Source organism: Sturnus vulgaris, chromosome 7 (genome assembly GCF_052056855.1).
Source record: "Sturnus vulgaris isolate bStuVul1 chromosome 7, bStuVul1.hap1, whole genome shotgun sequence".
Classification (NCBI taxonomy): domain Eukaryota; kingdom Metazoa; phylum Chordata; class Aves; order Passeriformes; family Sturnidae; genus Sturnus; species Sturnus vulgaris.
In genome coordinates this window covers 5,942,058-5,961,776 of record NC_142249.1, presented here as the reverse complement: position 1 = coordinate 5,961,776, position 19,719 = coordinate 5,942,058, and the positions used below count along the sequence as shown (strand labels likewise).

The following is a 19,719-nucleotide window of genomic DNA, read 5'->3' as shown; positions in this document are numbered from 1 at the left end:
TCCTGCCTGGCTGGGGTCTCTGTGATGTGTGAGCTGAGGGCACACTGCAAAGCCCAGAGGGGAGAGCCATGGGCTGTTAGAGGGGGTGGCCAGGACAAGGCTGTGGTGTCACTGAGCTGAGCTGGCTGGGAGGGGAGTCTCAGTGCAGCGCTGTGAGCTGGGAAGCAGCACACACCTGGGGCCACTTGTGATCAGCATCTGCTCCTGCTGGAATTCAGGGTGTCACACTCGAAGCTTCAGGCCAGATGCCTGGTTCCATCACAGCTCAATTCAGACATGTCCTGTGAGCCAAGAGACGCTGCCACCTGTCCCCGTGTCACCAGGGACAGCAGCCCTCGGAGGTGAGCAGGGCTAGGCCTGGCCAGGACATGGCTGGAAGGACACTGCTTGTCCAAGAAAGTCAATCAGGAAGGTGTTTCTGCACACAATTGCTGCTCTTGGCAGAGCAGAGCCCAGAAATGTCTGAGTAAGAGTTCTCAGTGTAAATCTCTCTCTTGTGTTTGCACCCTGGCCCACTCTGGAGGCACACACACCTGGTTTGTGGCCACACTGCACTTTGAAAGGGGCTAAACTGCAAAGGGAAAGGCAGGGTGCCCTGCTTTACCAGCAGGAATTTGGGTTGCTGCAGTGTGTTATCAGGGAAAAGCTACGAGGACCCCAAATGGGCCCTCAGCACTCCTTGGATCTGTGTATGGCAGGTGTCAGAGGAAAAACAAAGCTGAAAATTACATTTCTTATTTAATCTCACCCTGTCCATGCTCACTCAAAGCCAGACACACAGATGCCCACACACCAAGCAGAAGGGTGACATATTAAAATTTCCTAATCTAACCCACCCCTGGAGATGACCTAGAGCTTTTCTCTGCATAACTAATGGGCACCTATCAAGAGACAGCCCTTCCAGTGCCACATGAGAGACAATAAATCAAACAGCAACTGCTGGCATTTCTCAGATGAAGCATTTTATATAGGAGCTGGGGTCCTCCCTGTCCAGCTCCCCTGAGCCTCTGACTAAGACAGATGAACTTTGTGATTTATTCATGCTTTTCAATTCTGTTTTGAAAGGAATTGCAGAACAGTGAATAAAGAAATGGCTTCATTGAAGTCAAGGTAAGTGTTGTCATTGATTTCAGCAGAACCAGGATATCCCTCCAAAGGGGAGAAGTCATCTGCTTATGTAAAGGGACACTTACCATATCTGGAAGTCTCATTTTTTGGCAAGTTGGCTCGAAGAATGAAGTTGTTCAAGCTGTTCAGATAGGCTGGGAGGCTGTGATAACCCTCAGGATTGTACCACACCTGCACACAATTGAGAAATGGAAACAATTTGGGAGTTATTACTGAAAACATGTTTGTCCTGCTTCACTTGTGCAAACTACCTCAGATTTCAGCCCTGGTGCTTTACAACATTTTCACTGAGCTGAACCAGAGAAATGGGCATATCAGAATGCACCAGCCAGCCCTCGTTATGGTACATACATCCCCTCATGAGATAAAGGTGCTACTAATTGATCTTTTCACCTCTGTATAATAAAATTATGACAGCAGAAAAATTGCCTCCTGCTAGCAAGAGAAGTGAGACCAATAAAGAAGAATGGGGAGAGAAAAGAAAATGAACTGCAAGTCATCTTTGTCATGCCAAGCTGCAGATTTCAGGAGGTTTTGCTTTCTGTTTTTGGAATATCCATGAACTTGACATTGCTTCTCCCGAGTCCCACACTTCCCATGCCAGGATGAGAGGTTGGTTACCTTAGTCAGTGTTCTGTTGGGGGGCACTGGCCTGATGTCAAACTGCAGATCTGCTGTCAAAGGCAGCCCGAAGCTCCAGCCACCATACCTGAGTGAAAACCAGAGGCAAATGCATTGCTGCCCTCATTCCAAAGCTCTGATTCCCTTGGATGGGCCATGCCAAGGTACCAGCCTGACATCAGAGAGCTTATCCCAGCATGGGGCCGAGCCAACTCTCCTGTGGGAGCCTTTCTCTGGGGGGAAAAGCCCCCAGAAGCTCGGCAGCATTGTCACAGAACTGCTGAAAACCTCCATTTGAGGAAGATCCTGGAGCCCTGTGGAGTCCTGAGCTGTGTGCCTGCCACCGTGGGGTGACATGCTGCTTCTGACCCAGGAGATGAGCAGCTCAGTTATCAGTGGCAGAATCACACATTTTCTGCCAGCTTTAGTGGTAGGTGGCCTCTGTCCCAAGCTTTGCTTTGCAGCTGCCTGGCAATGCCCAGACCCACCAACAGCTCCCAGAGCTCAAGGAAATGCTCAAACTCTGCTCTAGCTGGAATGGATGTGCCCCTTCAAGTGAGACCCTTCAGAGAATCAAACCTGGAGGAAAATCTCTCCCCAGGGTTTACCTCATGACAGGCTGTGAAAGATTTTCCTCTTTTTAAAGATTTCTGAGTCAGACAAAGGCTTGCCTGCAGATCCAGCCCCACGGTGCCAGGTGATTGACACATTATCCCCAGGCTATGATCTGCTGTGATCAAGCAGAGCACTTGCACAAGCCTTTATCTTTTATCCATGATTGCAGGACGCTTTAGCTCCTTTCACCAGATTATCAACCCCTACTGCACTGCCACCTCTGCAGGCAGAGGGGATGTGACAGGTGTGGGACGTCCTACCTTGCTGCCAGTGCTATTCAGCAGAGAGGGAGGGGAGTTTGTGTCCCACCTTTTCTGCAGGAAGTCCTTGGTGGTTGCCAGGATGTAAGTCTCCACATTGTGCCCTGTCACGTTGTAAAGTGTCCGTGTGGAGAAGGTCCTTCTGTGAGGGGGAGTGTAGTTTGTCTGTGGACATGTCTGAGGGGAGCAAACAAAGGAAAACTTTAGTGTTTGTGTTTTAACTAAAAACCACCATATTCGGGCAAGATTGAGAGCCTGCCATGGCAGTAGTCTGGTCCTGAGCCTCATTCCTGCAGAGGCTGCTCCTTCCCAAGCCAGGGTACACAGACACACGGCACACATCCCTGCACATTGTCCCCAACACATCCAGGGATGTGCTTAAAAACAACCTCTGCTTAAATCTACCCTTCAGTTCTATCGGTGTCAGTGCCACCTTGAAATGTGCTTCATGCTATGCAGGAAGATTTTGGCTGAATTAAGGCTGATCCTACTTAGCAGAGTGACTGCACAGACAAGTGCAGAGGGCAAAACAACTCACAGAGCAGAAAACTCTGTGGTGGCCTCAAACTCTCATCTTCCATTTCATAGCACCTACACTCTACATTGCTGCTTTACTGTCAGTCACTGGAAATGTTTTCCTGGGCTTCAGAGAAACCTTGAATTAGTCCTGAATATATAATTTAACATGCTGAGGGCCAAAGTCACATCAGTGTTTCATGAGGTTGAAGTGTCCTCCCAGACAGCATGTTGGCTGCTTCCTTCAGCTCATCCATAACAAAAGCCCTGGACTCCCCCATTGTGCATCTGTTCATCTGAATACACAAAATAGCTTCCTCCATGCTGAGGAACACCTGCCTGTGCCTGCTGGAGGTGGGAATCAGCTTTGAACGTTATCTCAACTTGCTGGAGAAATTATGCCAATACTTTTAATGATGTGAAATTAAGTGTATGTCCAGAAAACTGCACAAAATAGCTGCATTTTAAAGAATGACTAAAAATATTCAACTAAGTACATCCTTTCTGTAAAAGGCATCACATTATGCCATGAGTTTACTTGCTATGGGAAAAAGCTGACAGGTGAACAGCACTGGAGGGAGGAGAACTCAACCCCAAACTGAGCAGTAAAACTGTAACACCCTTAGGGCAGAATCTGCCTTTTTACATCTACATGCAAATCTCAGCAGCACCCATATCTGGCTCTGTGGGTACCACTATAATGCTAATAATTAATATTATTAATCATTAATATTTAGAACAAGGAGCAGATCTAGACTTTGCATAAAGTTAAATTCTGAAGAGCAAGCAGCAAAAGTAGCTGTGATTTTATATAGTGACAGTGCTTGTAAAAGATGAAATCTTCCTCCTGAACACGCTCACCTCTGTCAAAAGGGACAATCATACAACACTCAAAACACCATGAAACCTTTTCCCACCAAGGGGAGCAAGGCAGGGATGTTAGGGTGTGAATTTTCTGAGGATGCTGTTTCCTTTCCTGTCCCCAAACTGGTGCAGCCAGTGGTTATTCAGTGTACAAATTCAACAAGGCCAGAGAGAGACAGGAGGACCTGCAACACTGAGTCCCCCTTAGCATCATGCCAGCCCATACTCCCAACAAACAAGGCCACTCAATTATCCCCCAAGCCAGCTCACTTTTGGGTTTATCCAAGTTACCTGGATGCCATCTGTGCAGTTGCAGGCAGAATACTCAGTTCCCTGGTTTCCACTGGTAATCCACTGGCCAAGCATGTCCTCTGTTAAACATTGCCTAAAAAGGAACACATTTTCCTCTGAGGCTCTCTGTGCTCAGGTGTGCAAATGAAGCTAATTGCTGTCATGTTTAATGACAGCAAGGCTGGCAGTTGAGCAGCTCCAGCAGAAAAGCAGAGCTTCTTGTCAGCTCTGGGTGGTTCAGGGAATCCCCAGCCTCCTGCTCATCCCGTGTCCCTTGGCAGAGAGCCCTCCCTGCTGCTTCCTGTGCCTGCATTCGCTCAGCTATCAGATGGAATCCAGGCACCACTTCATTCCTACAGTAGACAGTGCAAGGAATTGGCACTCAGAGGCCAAAAGCATCTGAAACCAGCCCAGGAATAAGGGCTATTGTTGTGACAATCCCTGTGTGCTGCTGTGATGGGCTGTATTGCCTAGACAGTCACTGCAAACACCCAAGGTAAATATTTGCTTGCACGAGCATTGAAGTCTGCCCAGGATTTTACCATCCTGAGAATTTATCTGCAAAGCTCAAAACAAACCAGCCCTCATGGCACAGCTTCCAGATAGAGGTAACAAACACTGTGCTGAGAGCTTGCTGTGTGGGCTCACATTATAATTGGAATTATTGGGATGGCAGGGACCACTTCCCAGTGAGGAGAATTGCTCGTTTTCATCCCTGGCATCCTGCCACCACCAAAGCTGCTTCCTTATCACTCCTAATAATGCAGGAGTGCAATGCATGAGAATTCTGCCCATGATCAAAGATGGTTATTAAGGTCTAATGGCTAATAGTGTCACGCCAATTCTCTTGCAGGTTTGGAGTTCAAGTGGAAAAAACCCCAAGAGCTACTTACGAATTGCTTTCGTTCATGCACGTGTTATCCGTCCCAGGGAAAGCCAGCATCGAAGAAACTAAAGCAGCTGTGGTTTCATTAAAATTCCTAAGATTTAACAAAGAAAAACAGAAAACAGGGAAAGGTTCAAAGAACTTCCACTACCACCGTGCAGAGGAAAACTATGTTTGAATGAAACAGGATTTAAGATGTTGAATAATTGAGTATTTGTGGAAGCAGCACTGAAGGACACACAGTACGTGAGGACAGTCACACAGGTTTAAAAAGAGGTATCATAACTTCAGCTATGCCAGGGATTTACTGCCTCTAAATCCAAGCAAGATGCTTTTGGACAATCAAGATTCTCCTTAAGGGGAAAAATAATCTACTTGCAATTTGCTTGCAGCCCTGTCTCAATCAGGTCTCTCATCCGTGACATCCACTTGGTTTTGACCATTCAGGAAGATTGTCCTTGGTTCTGCCCCAGCTCTCCAGCAATCATCCAAAAGGAGAAGCAGGGAACATTAGGAACAGAGGACTTGGACGTGCAGCTCTGGCTCATTCCCCCCTCTATCAGGACTGAAGTGGAAAGGTATGAGGAATCCTGGGAAGAACACCCAGAGCAGATGGCTTTAGAGCTGTATTTTGTATTTCTGACTTAGAGCTGAAAATTACTGGAGAAAGAAAGAAGTTCACAACATGAAAACCAAATGATACCAATTATAGTTGTTTTGGTAACAGGATTTTTAAGGAGAATGAAATAATGCAGTGGTGACATCCTAATGACCCTGGAAAAGCACATGCTCTTCCAATCGCCTGTGTGCCTTGGACCAGCAGGGCCTGGCTAGGAAAGCACATCCTGTGCTACCAGAGAGGAGGGCAGTGCTCACAGGATGGATAGAATTTGATCCCAGAATTGTAATGTTGGAGGCAACTGACATGGGTACCTCATTCCACACTGGGGGAGGAATATGTATATATTAAGAGAACCCCTATGGCTGTTAGAGGGATGAAGGACTCCAGTGGGAAACACCAAGAACATTCCTCAGGCATTTCATAGTTAAATTCAAATGAGAGGCTGCTTTTCTGAAGCTTTCTGGTCTGAGCCAAGCTGTGTCCTCAGAGACCCTTTGGGAAGAGGGTTTCTGTGTGCTGTCTGCACTATATAACTATATACCCATGTGTCCTGTGTGCTGTGCTCAGAAATATCCCTGAAGGACTCGCTCTGCACCAAGGGCACTTGGGGTCCCCAGAGCAGCACTCACCCAAAGAAGTCTGCCTGGTCACCCGTGCCATACAGGGAGGGGGACAGCAGCAGCTCGGGGTACTCAGTCTCCTTGGTCCTCAGTGTCCCCAGGCCCATGGCAGCCATGACAAAGAGCACAGGGAGGATGACCTGGGCGATGAAGCCGCGCACGTCGCGCCGGGTGTGGTGGAACCTCTTGATGAAGAGCGCTGAGGTTCTCTTCAGCAGCAGAGGCAAACCCCGCAGGCTCTTGGACCTGATCAGGAGCTGGTCTGGGCACAAAAAATGCCATTTGGTCATGGCTCAGCATTTGTGCAATGGTTACAGTGCTCTGGGAGGGTATTTCCCTTCCACACATTTCCCTTGCACACATTTACAGATAGTAAATCCAAACTATTAAGGCAGAACAACACAAGATCAGGTGTGGAACAGGACTCCAGTCATTAGCTCATGTAACACTAGTGTTTGGTTAAATTTCAAATGTTACATTTCAGTGTGAGACCTTGCAAGAGGAACACAGGCTTCCAGATGAAATAGGTTATCTACATCCTACCTACTCAGCCACAACTTACAGAGGAAACATGCTTTTCTTTCAGATTTGTGAGCTGAAATTTTTCGTAATTCAAAAAGCAGGTCCTCAGAAAAATAAATAACAAAATTAATCCTGAAATAAGAAAACAAGCACAAGCCACTGGGCCTCTCGCATGGACAGGTTTTGTGTTATACTAAAAGCAGAGGCAAATCCTGTGCCAGTTATTCTTCTTTATGAAATATTAACCTATATAATACACCATGAAGCAAATCCTTTTCAGCATGGTGAAACAAAACACTTTTCTACACAAGTAACTGTTTACAGTACCATTTACAGTACCATTTACAGTTTCAGGAAAGCTTTGAAAAGTACAAAACTACCTCTGTGTTGTCCCTTGGATGCCTCCCTGACTATAAATGGTATATTTATAAGTACAAAACAATGTTTCTAGCCCAAGAAAGCATTGCAGCCAGGTATGTCTCATTTTTGGGTTGGGCCACCTTTAGGAGGTCTCAAACCCCCAGAGACAGGGGTGGAGCTTGGTTCTCTTCTGAATTTACCCCACTGTTGGTCCCTTGGCTCCTTTACCAAACTGCAATGTCTGGGGCACAGCAAAAAGCAGCAAGGAGGGCCCAGCTCAGAGCTGTGCTGCTTTTTCAACAGCCTAAGGGATTTCCACAAAGTTTCTTTCCAAATCTGTTAGTTATGGGAAAATACTCCTCTACATCTATTACAGCAATTACTTTCAGAGGTACACATTTACTCTTTCACCCACATGCTGTATTTGATTAGATTAAAATCTGGAGCAATTTAAAGGAAGGCAGATGCAAACAAAACCCCTTTAGAAATTTATCCTGTAATTCAGACTATTCCAAAAAAGGGGACTAAAGGACTGATGAGTACTGTATTTCCAGTGATTCATAAGGTTTGTGATTCCTGCCTGGGAGAAATGTGGCTTTCAACAAAGAAAGAAGACAAGGAGCTCAAATCAGTCCATCTGTCAGAGTTTACATCTGCAGTAAATCTGGAATAAAGCCTGCAGGTGATTGAATACCATCTCTTTCTGTGAAGGTGTCTGTGCTCAGAGACATTTCATCAGCACCAATGTGACCACTGACTCCAGGCAGCTGATGGGGCAGAGCAGCATCTTCTTGCTGATCCTTCACTAGCTCTTTAGTCAGATTGAGGAACACCTATGGAGCAAGAAAATGTGAAGGAAAATTTGTCCCAAATTACTCAATTTACCAAAACAATTACCAGAATCCACTCTCCTGCTTTGTAGCTGTAGTTGGTGCAGCAGTTATGTACTATAACCCTCTTTCTATTCCCTTTGTGCCATGTGAGAAAAAGTAACTTTTTTTTCCCATATAAAATTGTTGTCCAACTCCTTGTCACCTCCTGTCTCTGTTCTGCTGCAGTAGTGGAAACTCAAATTTGTTTCCCATGGATATTCACCATCTAGCTCCTGACAATTCCACTGCCTCCATGCTGGGATTGTGCAGTCATGGAACTCGAGCTGCACGTGGGACAGGAATGTACAACTTATTCTTTCTGCCTTAGGAAATCACCTTAAAAGAAAGCAAGCAATTCTGAGCAGGAAGATAACAACCTCCCTCCCACCCTTCTGCAAGACAAGGGTCATCACTGCTCATCATTTACTTTTTATTTCTGATGCAATTAAATGTGTTTATTTGACCAGAGATTTCCCATGGGCAGAAAGGTGCTGGTGTTACACTCTCCTTAGTCTAACTCCAGTGCCTCATTTTCTGGGTAAAACATCAAAAGGCTGTCAGCAAGGTGAGACAGTGAATTAGGATATGTATAGATTTATAAATGCAGCTATACACTCATGTGTACCTAAGTGGAACCCCTTCCCTTCTGCCTGAAACCCTCACTTTAATTCCTAACATTCTCAGAGAGCAGAGCCACAGAGTGCTGTGAAATCAATCTCCATGACATTTCAGCCAATCCAGCAAATCCTGAGCTCGTACCTCTTCCACAGTTGTGTTGGAAATCCCGTAGCAACCCAGGTGGAGATCATTCAAGCTGGTGTCCAGGGCTCTGAGAAGGGCCTGGTAGGCCCCTGACACCGTGGACTTGAAGGGGGGAAGCACGTACACGAGCTCTCCACCAATATCCTCCTTGAGATAAGCCTCTGGGAGATAAGACTGGATCAAGGAGGTCACTGCTGTGGTGTCACATTCCTCTATCATGTTCTGAAACAGGAGGAAAAGACTTTGTGGTCACTGAAAGGGTTGTAAGGTCGACCTTCCTTCTGCAGGACATAGCCCAGATCCTGTCCCAGAGCATAACTGGTAAGTGATCTCAGTCCAGCTATCCAACATGTCAGGGTAAATATCAAAAGCAGATGAGAGTGGGTTTCTGGCAGGGACATGTGACACTCTCCCATCTTGGTCCATCCAAAACCTCACCAGGTTGGGCTGAATCAACCACTTTGTACTGCTAGAGATTTGTAGTACAACTGAGAAAAAGCCTGGTCACCAGAGAGCTTAACGTGGCTGCCAGCACAAACTCTCTCTTTTTTCCATAAAAAATAGGGCTTTTTGGGTCTTTTTTCATTTTCTCTGTCTCCAGTGCCAGCAGTCTGGAAGAGAGGCTGGTGTCTCACGGTATCTGTGCGCTGGGGCTACCAACAGCACTGTAATAAATGCTAGCAAGAGCAGAGTTCCTCACTCCTTGCAAGCAGAACACTTTACCCCAGGCCAGATACTATGGATGGGCTCTTTCCATCTGCTTTATTCCCTTGAACTCCAGAGTTCACATTCTGCACCCAGCCTTGCCTTTAACCTTCAAGGAGACCCTGTTCTTTTTCAACAAAGCAGAGCACTGACACTCCTGTTTTCACAAAGCCAATAAATCCCTCAACCAGCCCTGATGACTCCCTTGGAGACTGAGCTGCCAGGAGCTCTAGGAGCAGCTCAGACACAAACCTTCTTTTTGGTGAGGCTCAGGTGGTAGCCATCCCCAAAGGTTTCCTTGAGGTAGAAAGGTGAGCCACAACATTTGAGCCCTCCATGCTCTAGGAAGGCGATGCGGTCGCTCAGAACTTCTGCTTCGTCCAGGTGATGTGTGGAGAGAATGATGGTTCTGCCTGGAAAACACAGCCACCACACAATGAACACCTGGTTTTATGGCAAAACTGGATTTTAGAAGGATTTGGGTTCTTTTCTTTCCTTTCTCAAAAATTTCTGTATTTCCCTACACATCAATATAATTGCAGGGGTTCCAGAGCTTCCCCTTGTTCTGGATCAGTCCATGGCAAAGAAGTCCACATTGTTAAACCAATACAGTGAATGTTTATAACAATTTTCTTTTACCACATTCTGGTCAGATCTGTCCTTATCTCAAGAGTGAGACATGAAAGCCTCGCTGAAGGAGGGGACACAGAGTATCAGGTGAAAATCAACTGCATTTTTTGGTAATTATTAGTGAAATTGGATGAAAGGCAACAAGAGAGATGAATTTTACAGTATTGCAAGCTGTGTTCTATGGTGAAGTTATTTTTCAAATGACACTGTGAATTTACAGAAACCAACTCCGATGCACCTTCCAGAATTGCAAAATCCCAGTCTCCCAAATTTTTTTTTCTCTCTGGCTTCCAAAACCCACAATTCCAAGCCACTGGGACCATCTTTGTAAAGTGACACAAATCACCTTTGTCTCTGGGCAGTACCTTTCTTATTCTTGGAGATGATTTCCCAAATACTCCTCCGGGAGCAGGGATCCACCCCCGTGGTTGGTTCATCCAGAATCACCACCCTGGATCCCCCCAGGAGAGCAATAGCTATGGATAACTTCCTCTTCATCCCTCCAGACAGGGTGCCAGCCAGCTTGTGACGATGGCTGTACAGCCCAGTCTCCTTCAAAGTCCTGCAAAACAGAGGGAAAACAACTCCCAAAAGTTGTCCTTCAAGCATCTTTTCCAAGCTTGAAAAAATTCAATTTTTAAAATCCCCATTAATATCTGTATTCCTATGGTTCAGCTGGAATTGCTGAATTACACCATGAGCCTTTAGGATGAGTCCCATGGAGAAGAATTTTCAGGGAATCTGAAAATACCTGGAAAAAAACTGTAACTGCAAATGAAAACCTGCCCAAGAATGGACTGCTCTGCTGAGTGGTCACAGTGTAGAGTCACCCTGCAGCTCAGTCATTGGGCTTTTAATTTAAAACATTTTTGAGGATGTTTTCAAAGTTTTCATCTGACAAGTCAAGGTTAAAGGCTCAACCCCATCAACTGAGACACTAAGATCCAAACTCCCTGGGATATTCTGGCTGCTTCATTTCTCCACAGAACCAATAAAGCCAACATCATCTTTCTGACTGGTTGATTAAATCTCTTTTCAGGAAAACTGTAAAGCAGCAAGGAATAGACCCTTAGGCCTATAAATTCATCTCCAGATAATTGCCACAGCAACCTGTAAACCCCCTGGAGAGGAGATATTGTTTTCTTACAGCATAGGTATCAATATACTCCTCTAGTCAGAGCAAGGCACCACTTGAACCCTAAGCTGGAGCTGCAACAAGACCTCCAATCCGTGATTTGGAGCTTTGCAGGCACAACAATTTTGACAGCCCTCTCTCCCCTTCTCCCACCCTGCTACTTTTCTACCTCTTCACTTCTTGGTAGAGCTCGTGTTTGCTGCAGTGAGGCACTTTGATGTAGCCATAGAGCAGCAGGTGCTCCTTGGTGGTGAGGTAGTTGAAGAGCACGTCGTGCTGCATGCACACCCCCATGTTCTTCCTGATCACCTCCTGGTCAGTCCTGATGTCTTTGCCATACACAATGATCGTGCCTGATGATGTAGGGAACAACCCGGTCAAAATAGATCTGAAGAAAATAAAAAAAAAGAAATAGAAAGGGGGAGTTAGAAAAAGGAGGAAGCCATGGGTAATTTTCTCCTTCCAGCCAGACACCACTGCCCACTGTGTGTCCTGCTGCCCAGCCATGCTCTGGCAGAGCAAAGGCCAATTAACATCCATGCACATCCTTGTTTCCCTCTGGGAAATCCTCTGTGGGATTGCAGGGACAAGCTCCAAGCTCACCCTGCCTACCCCTCACCTCTACTTTTACCTGCTTCAGCCTCCCTCTGCCACTGCATATCCCACACTCTCAGGAATGCCCTTGAATTCCAGTTTAATTACTGGGAATTCATATAATGCAGTTACTCTTTTTTCTCTGAGGTTTGCCTGGAGCGTGCAGACAGCCTCATATTGTAACCACAGCTAAGACTGAAAACCACCTCTTCATCTGAGTAATCACAGCAGAGCATGGCAACCTGATTTCACTGCCATTATTCATGAGAAATGGGAGAGGACTTCTGGATGAGACACCTCACAGTGGGCAGCACTTTCATCTAGTTCAAGCAAATAATCACCCACCAAGCAAGAGCTGAGTCAAACTCCCTCTGCTCAGAATAACTACTTGCACATTACAGCTCATTTTTGGTGCTGTCCTGCAGGGACTAAAGGGAGAAGATGCATCTCAGACCGCCCTTCACCTTTGCAGAGTTTTTCTCTCTCCTGGGACTTTTACCCATCATTAAAAAGCAGTAACTTATGACCTTACTCAGGACTTAAAGCTTGTGCTAAGTTTCAGGAAGGTTTTCTACTTTTCTGCATATCACCTTTGCTACACTTTGCAAACAGAATATGAGGTGAATTGATAACAGGCTGAGGTGAAGCACACATCTGTCTTACTGGTTTTGGCTCTTCTGAGGCTTCTATTTATCAGCTTAATGTTGCTTTCAGAGATATGCACATATATATCAGTGGAGAAATCAAGTTCTACAGGTCTGTTTTAGTGCTGTTATCTAACAAGTCAAATAATAATTTATAAACAGCAAGGCTGAAAGGCCAATGCATTAATCCCCTGTCATTCCAGCCCAGCCAACACATGACTCTGTACAGCTGAAGTGTATCTTTATTAAGTTTCCTTGCTAGTATCACTTCAGCTTTGGTGTGGGCACAGCTTCCAGAACAACCTAACCCCAGGCCATGGAACAAAACACCTGAAAAGCTGCTGTGCTGTGTGCCCCAGGTATCTCACCAGATTAAAAAGCAGAAAAGGACCTTTTAGAACCTGAAGAACTCTAAGGGATGAAGGAACTCCTGAGGTTATCCACGAACAAGATGAAACTACCTGAGGGATTTGGCCTAATGAAGCACCTTCCTCACTCTCCCACTGCTGCACAGCCCCACTTACCCTCTTGCTCATCCAACCACACCCCACAGGATAAAAACGAGCAGGATAAATTAAAGGATACACACATGGTGGTAGTTTTCCCAGCTCCATTGTGTCCCAGCAGGGAAGTGATATTCCCTTCATAAAAGTTGAGGCTGAGGTTGTCCACTGCAGCTTTGGATCCATAAACCTTTGTTATGCCATGGAGGGAGACTCCCAAGGGGAGGTCAGTGGGCTCTGGTTCCACGTGAGGGTGGGAGGCACCTTTAACAACAAAGAGAAGGGTCAGGAACAGTTACTGCAGTGCAGCAGGTGTTGTGCTACTTTTCTTATCTCAGAAAAAAACAAAATACAGCAAAGGCAGGCACCTTTCAGCCAGGAATATTAAGAACATGTCACCAGATCTGCATAATTTTGAGCTCTCTGGGATTTTTCCTTTTTAGTTCTGAAGCTTCTAATAACTCCTGACAACAGGCATTAATCACTTCTGAAAAGGTCTCATATTTAGGTGTTTCAGAGCACCTAACTTTATTTATACTAAGCAAGCACAGAAAATTAGAAGGCATGAAGCACAACTACGGAGTTACTTTAAGTTAGGTGGAACCAGCAAGTTTTTATGTGTGATCTCAATATTTTACAGGCTAAATTTTGAAAGAGATAAGCAAAGAAGCACACGTGCCCTTTGCCAAGTGGAAACCTGTATTTGCTTGCCCAAACAAAAGTGTATTTCTACAGAGAGAGACAGGCATGGAAGGTAACTGCCCAACCACAATATACATGAATATGTGTGTGAAAATCGGTAGTGACTCTCCACAACAAATAGGAAGAACAAATATAATTTAAGGGCCAAATCTCCATTCATGTGAGTACCAGCTTTCAATTTTTCCTGTACTTCAAAATAACACTCAATGGTGTTTTCTGAGTTACAAATTTGGCTTTGTTTACCCCAAATATAAGCTATTATTGCTACCCCATCTAGTATCCACATACATATCTTATTGGGGAGGGTGACTTCCTTCCTCAACATCAGCTTGGAGAAGAGCAGGCCTCTTTGTTTCTCATTCCAGAAGGGCAGGTAGCTGTTGTATTCGATCCAGTAAGATGGAAGCAGTGGGAAGTACCAGGGAGCAGCCATGCCATATCTACCTGCAGGAACAGGAGTCTCATTCAGGTATCTGTCCCTAAGGAAGTGCCACTGTTGGGGTGTACTCAAAATAGCAAAAATTAACTTCACAGAGATTTCTTCATGCACTACCAGGACTTGGTAGAGACTTTTTGTGATTGGCACAATAGGAAGCACTCATTAATTTGTTATTCTGAGTAACTCCATAGCTGGAGGCAGGAGAACTTTACATTTTCCACTGGGTAGATTTCTGTATGCCAGTGGACTGCTTCATTAGGTGGGGAAGAAAAGCAAAAGACGAATGTACTGGCTCTTGCCAAAGGCAGGAATTACTTTTTGAAACCAAATGATGTAAGTAACACAGCTCAAAATCACTCAGCTGACAAATGCAGTCTAACATGTTCCCCTCTCACCCACCAGTCTGCAATCACACCCTCCTGTGTCCTTGGCTTCAGCTTCTTCAGGAGACCCACCTACCCATATGACAGGCTGACAAACTCTAATTCTTCCTTGCTCTGCTCTCTGTCAGTGCCATGAATAGGCTCAGACATCCACAGAGTCGTGCTCCCTTTGGTCTGGGACAGAGTGTGTGCACTGTCTCACTGCCTCAGCCAGCTCAGTGTTCATTGCTCTCTAAAAGAGATGCTACAGCACCACCCTCAACGCTTTGCATCCTTACCTGGGAAAACATTCCTTATGTACCAGCCCAGGATGAAGTAAATGAAGGAGTCTATCAGAATGAGCCAGCACATCCAGCCAAAGGAAGTGTTGTCTCCAATCATTGGGGACTTGTACATGTTGTCCCACTGCAGTCCTGCAGAGAGGAATTGACAAATACAATCAGAACCCACCTCAGGCAGTGAAATACCACCCCCAGGAGAGATCAAAGCCTGGCTCTGTCTGCCAAAAACTCACCTATGCCCTGTGCCTCATAGCGAGCAATGTACTGACTTGCATAACTGAAGGCAGTTGGAGACAACAGACTCTGGGGAATAAACAAAATTAAAAACAAAGAACATTTGAATTAGTCTCAAAGAGAAGGCAGGTCAGTCAGGTACCTCACTGGGTTATTCCAACAGCCAGAAAAATGAGTGTTGGGTTTGGTTTTTTCCCAGCAGTCACAAGGAGCACTGGACCAGGCCTGTGATGGAAGTGCTGCCTGGTGACAGGCTGAAATATCTCCTTAGAGCTTGACTTTCTTTTGCTGCCACACCAGGACACAACTTCCTCGCTCATACAGGGCTTTATTTTAGGCTTTTGAAATACAGCAGTGCTTGAGAATTACCTCATGGAGCTTAATTATTTTACCACTTGCATTAATAGATGTCATTTCCTGAATTTGGTGACTCGAAGAAAACGAGTCTGGAATCTAACACCTACCTACTCTGTCCCTTGGTAAGAAGCAAGGCTTTACATCTACTCCCATGTGTAGGAATTGAGACACAGGAAGTCAAAGGATGGTCTGAGGCAGCAATGAGCTCCCCAAACCCTTTACTGAGACAGCCTGGTTTTTCAGAGCAGGTGAAAGCAGCCCATTTTCCTTTGTAATTCCAAAGGGGAAAGCACATAGCTCAAACTACTGTGAGCTGGCAGGTGGGAACTCACTGAAATTCCACAAGTGGTGCCTTCAGTTACAGGACACAGCCAACCCCAGGTGTCCCTCAAATGGGCCACGGCCAACTCTCCAACCATGCCTGCCAACACCCACTGACGGAATTCAGCAAGGCACCCAACTCCTGCGTGGCTGGGACATGAGATACAATAAAACCTGGAGTGCCTCCACACAATGCCTGGAAATGTGGAGCAGCAGGACTCACCAGGAGGCTCTTGACAGAGAAGCTCAAGTGGTTCTCGATGACGAGCAGCACGATGAAGGGGAAGAAGGTGAGGATGTACACGAGGCTGCCCACCAGGGCCGCGATGTTGGTGTTGTTGAAGAAAACACTGATGAAGTAGCTCATGGCTATGATGGACAGGCTGTAGTCCATCAGGTACAGGAACAGGAGGGCTGTGTCTGTTTTGGGAAGGATCTCCCCCACTTTCAGAACAACAATGAGGAAGGTGACAGTGATCAGCAGGAAGATGGCACACTCGATGAACCAGGCGATGAAATGGCTGCTGGCATTGACTCCCATCATCTTCATGTACTGTAGAGAGGAAGGTGAAAATAACAATCACAAGTGGCATTTGAGAGAAATGAAGAGATCTTTCTGCTGATATTGAATGATTTCACATGTTCCAAAGCAGCTTCTGGCCTTATATTTGTAAGTTTTCTAAAGCCTTTTGGTTAATTGATCCAGTGGCTTAAGCTTAAAAACTCTCAAATGTCTTTGAAACCAGACGTTTCTCACACAACCCCAAGACAACAAATAACAGCTAAATTACTATGGTTAGAAGGGAGAAATATTAATTTATACTAGCTGATGATTAATTTATATTATTGATGGTTAATTCCCCATACTTGCATAAATTCAGAAGAAACTACAGGTGCTGGTGTCTTCTTGTGGATTATTACACAGCTAAAACGATTAATGATGCCCTGGTCCTTGGAGACAGTGAAAATGGTTGCTTAAATTAGAGAAGGGGGATGCCAGGGAGCACACATTGGGGTTCATTTGTTTTCCACCTCATCCCAGGTCAGAGTGTCCTTTCTTGAAAGTGTTTTTGGTGAATCAGTATTTGTTTCCATGGTGTTGGATAAAAAACAAATCTGCTCAAAGCTTTTGTTGCTTGCTGAAGCTTAGTTTGACAAAAGTCCTTTGCTGTTCATCTCTGTTGACAGTGATCACACTGAAAACCTGAGTTAATTTAATAAATTCCCAATGTCTCAATGTCATTTCTTTTCCAGGAGGCAACCTGAATAAGAACTTCATTTCAGAGGAGCTGATGTAATATGTAGCACCTTCTGAAATATTAAGTATAATAACTTCAAGGATAGGAAATAAGTCACTTTTCATGTCTTTGTCCCCAGTAGATATGACTCAAAGTCAATTTTTAGAGAGCTTTAAATCTTCAGAAACCCTGTAATTTTGTGAGGTGCCCACGTTTCCTGTGTTCAGCACTGCAAAGCAATATTCCCTCCACTTGAAGGGCAAACACCCTGCACTTCCATGGCTTTGAGCTTGGTTATAATGCCAGAATTCACACACTGCAGGTCACCTAACATACCTAACAATAGCTATCTGGAATATTTTCCTTAATTCTTGTTTTGCTCCATTTAATATTGAACATCAGACACACTAACCACGAAGAAGGAAAATCTGTTTATAATTCTGCACGCCCCAGAAAGTTTCCCCCGTACCTCATAAAGCCTCAGATCTTTCTCCTGAACAAGTGTTTTAACAAAATCAGCTATAAACAGCACCCAGGCAGCCATCAGAGCAAATGGCAGAGAGTAGGTCACGCTGGTTAAGAACCTGTAAAAGGCAAAAGCAGGCTTTAGCTGAATACTAAATGTTCTGGGGATTAAGGCTTTATACAAGAATATATTTTTCAGAACAATACTCTGGCACAGGAAAAGACATGCTTATATTTCAAAATGTGGAGTAAAATTAATAATTACATAAAAAAGGACTCCTTTGCCATTGCATTGGATTTTCTATTCATCAAACTCCTGACTCCTCAGAATCTTTTTTATTTTTTTTTAAGTTGCAGAGGGATTTCCTTGCTCAGCAGCACCACTGGCAGGAGCAGGAAGAGCCATGGGCAGTGGCTCTCTGATGGGCTGCTTGCCATTTGGAAACATCCCAGCAGCCAGCCATAATTCCCAGTTCTGTTCACAGATATAATGGCCAAATTTCATGATCAGGCCATATTTCCTGCTGTTGGAGTCTAGATATGGATGCTTTCCTACAGATTGTCTGTTCTACCACCCCACAGGACAGGCAATGCAGATCCAGGTTACATTTCTTGGCTCCTCACTTTAATTAAAACCTTCTTCCAGTGCCACATGTGTAAACAAACAAACAAAAAAAGCAACAACAACAAAAAACCCACAAAACCAAACCAAACCAAAACAAAACAAAAAACCCAAAACCAAAAAAACCCCAACCAACCAAAACAGTAGCCAACAATAAATTTCTCCTTTTGCCATGGAAAGCAAGTTTTTATAGCAGGAGATTCCTTTCATTGCATCTGCAAGGCTTATGCTTTCCTCCTTAATTTCTAAACCTAGTTTAAAACCCATAATCAGTGTTATTCCTGGAATAATGTAGAATAACAGTGAGAAATGAACATTACATTTGTTTGGGGTTTTTTTTGACCTGTAAAGCTGAAAATTTCCTACAAACCAGCGCTTTAGGAAATGCTTCCATGCAAATGAAGTCTTATTTATACAGAACCAGGAAAGGCCCCTAAAAATTCAGCAGAGCCCAACTTCTTTTGTGCACTGGTTTATATATATATATATATATCTCCCTTTTCTCTACAGGATGACAACTGTGCAATAACAATTGATAAGCAGGCATTTTGTGATGATTTCTGCTGGATGCAAATCCAAAGCCTTGAGTTATTTTAATAATTGAGGAAACACATCTCTCTGAACCCAGGCTGGGGAGGGAAACCCAAAGGCAAGTGGTTTTCCCAGCAGCCCAAGAACAAAAAGGAGCAGACAGCACTGGAGTCAGTGCTTCCAGCAGCCAGTCCATCACTGCACAAAAGCCTCTCTCAGCAATAAGCCAGGAATTTGCTGCAGAACTGGGTTTGGATGCTTCCTGCCTGTATATCCTGATGGGCACTTCACATGCTGCTGCCCTGAGGAGAGGTTATAGGTCTCCAGCTCCTACTTCAGTGACAGCTGACACAGGAGATTAGCAGGTCTGATGTGGCTCCTAAATGATATCTTATAGCTTCCAAAAAAATCTTTTGGCTCACTCAGTTGACATGGATGCTTTTCAGTAGGAAAAGCTCCTAGGTCCAGCCTATCCTTTTGCTCCAAGGGAGACCCTCAGTCAGGGCACAGTGACCTTCACATCTCTCAATACTTCTTGCTGAACATCCTCCAGTGGTCCCTGATGGACACTGAAATCCCTTCCCTATGTGTTTTGCACTCAGTTTGGCCACCATAAAGCTCATAAACCTAGGCATTCTTTTTTCCCCAATAAATCCATTTTCCAAGTTCTGCTGCATTGTCTGCATGTGAACACCTGCAGAACAAGCCAAGACTCGTATTTAACCCAAGTTCTGCCAACTCCCAACCCCATTATGTGTAATAAAACAGGGGCAGGGAATTTTACCTGCTGTAAAACCTACAGTTACCACCACAATCCATGTATAAAGACAGCACAGAAAACAAAAGATTAGGAAAACTAAACAGACCATCTTAGAGTTTTGTTAAACCCCTTGAGAAAAAAACTCAAATGAACAGAATTAAATGATTTTTATGCTATGGTATGAAGAAAACCAGCAGAGCTGGTGAACTCCACCAGACAAGATGAGTTGACACAAA

At 44.9% G+C, this 19,719-nt stretch overlaps 1 protein-coding gene across 2 annotated transcripts in view; it reads right to left on the bottom strand.

Moving 5' to 3' along the window:
• The window catches only part of ABCA12 (ATP binding cassette subfamily A member 12), a 60,265-nt gene that overhangs the window by 16,750 nt on the left and 23,796 nt on the right, over positions 1 to 19,719 (bottom strand). For both annotated transcript variants that reach the window (XM_088167478.1, XM_014881970.2), the window contains 17 exons: positions 17,575 to 17,689; positions 16,091 to 16,420; positions 15,189 to 15,258; positions 14,953 to 15,087; positions 14,141 to 14,296; positions 13,237 to 13,414; positions 11,579 to 11,797; positions 10,640 to 10,836; positions 9,897 to 10,057; positions 8,937 to 9,161; positions 8,000 to 8,138; positions 6,433 to 6,685; positions 5,189 to 5,275; positions 4,296 to 4,389; positions 2,674 to 2,801; positions 1,750 to 1,837; positions 1,194 to 1,299 (listed from right to left, as the gene is read on the bottom strand). In XM_088167478.1, coding sequence (XP_088023604.1) covers positions 1,194 to 1,299; positions 1,750 to 1,837; positions 2,674 to 2,801; positions 4,296 to 4,389; positions 5,189 to 5,275; positions 6,433 to 6,685; positions 8,000 to 8,138; positions 8,937 to 9,161; positions 9,897 to 10,057; positions 10,640 to 10,836; positions 11,579 to 11,797; positions 13,237 to 13,414; positions 14,141 to 14,296; positions 14,953 to 15,087; positions 15,189 to 15,258; positions 16,091 to 16,420; positions 17,575 to 17,689 — 2,681 coding nt within the window. The remainder of the gene's footprint in view (positions 1 to 1,193; positions 1,300 to 1,749; positions 1,838 to 2,673; positions 2,802 to 4,295; positions 4,390 to 5,188; positions 5,276 to 6,432; positions 6,686 to 7,999; positions 8,139 to 8,936; positions 9,162 to 9,896; positions 10,058 to 10,639; positions 10,837 to 11,578; positions 11,798 to 13,236; positions 13,415 to 14,140; positions 14,297 to 14,952; positions 15,088 to 15,188; positions 15,259 to 16,090; positions 16,421 to 17,574; positions 17,690 to 19,719) is intronic.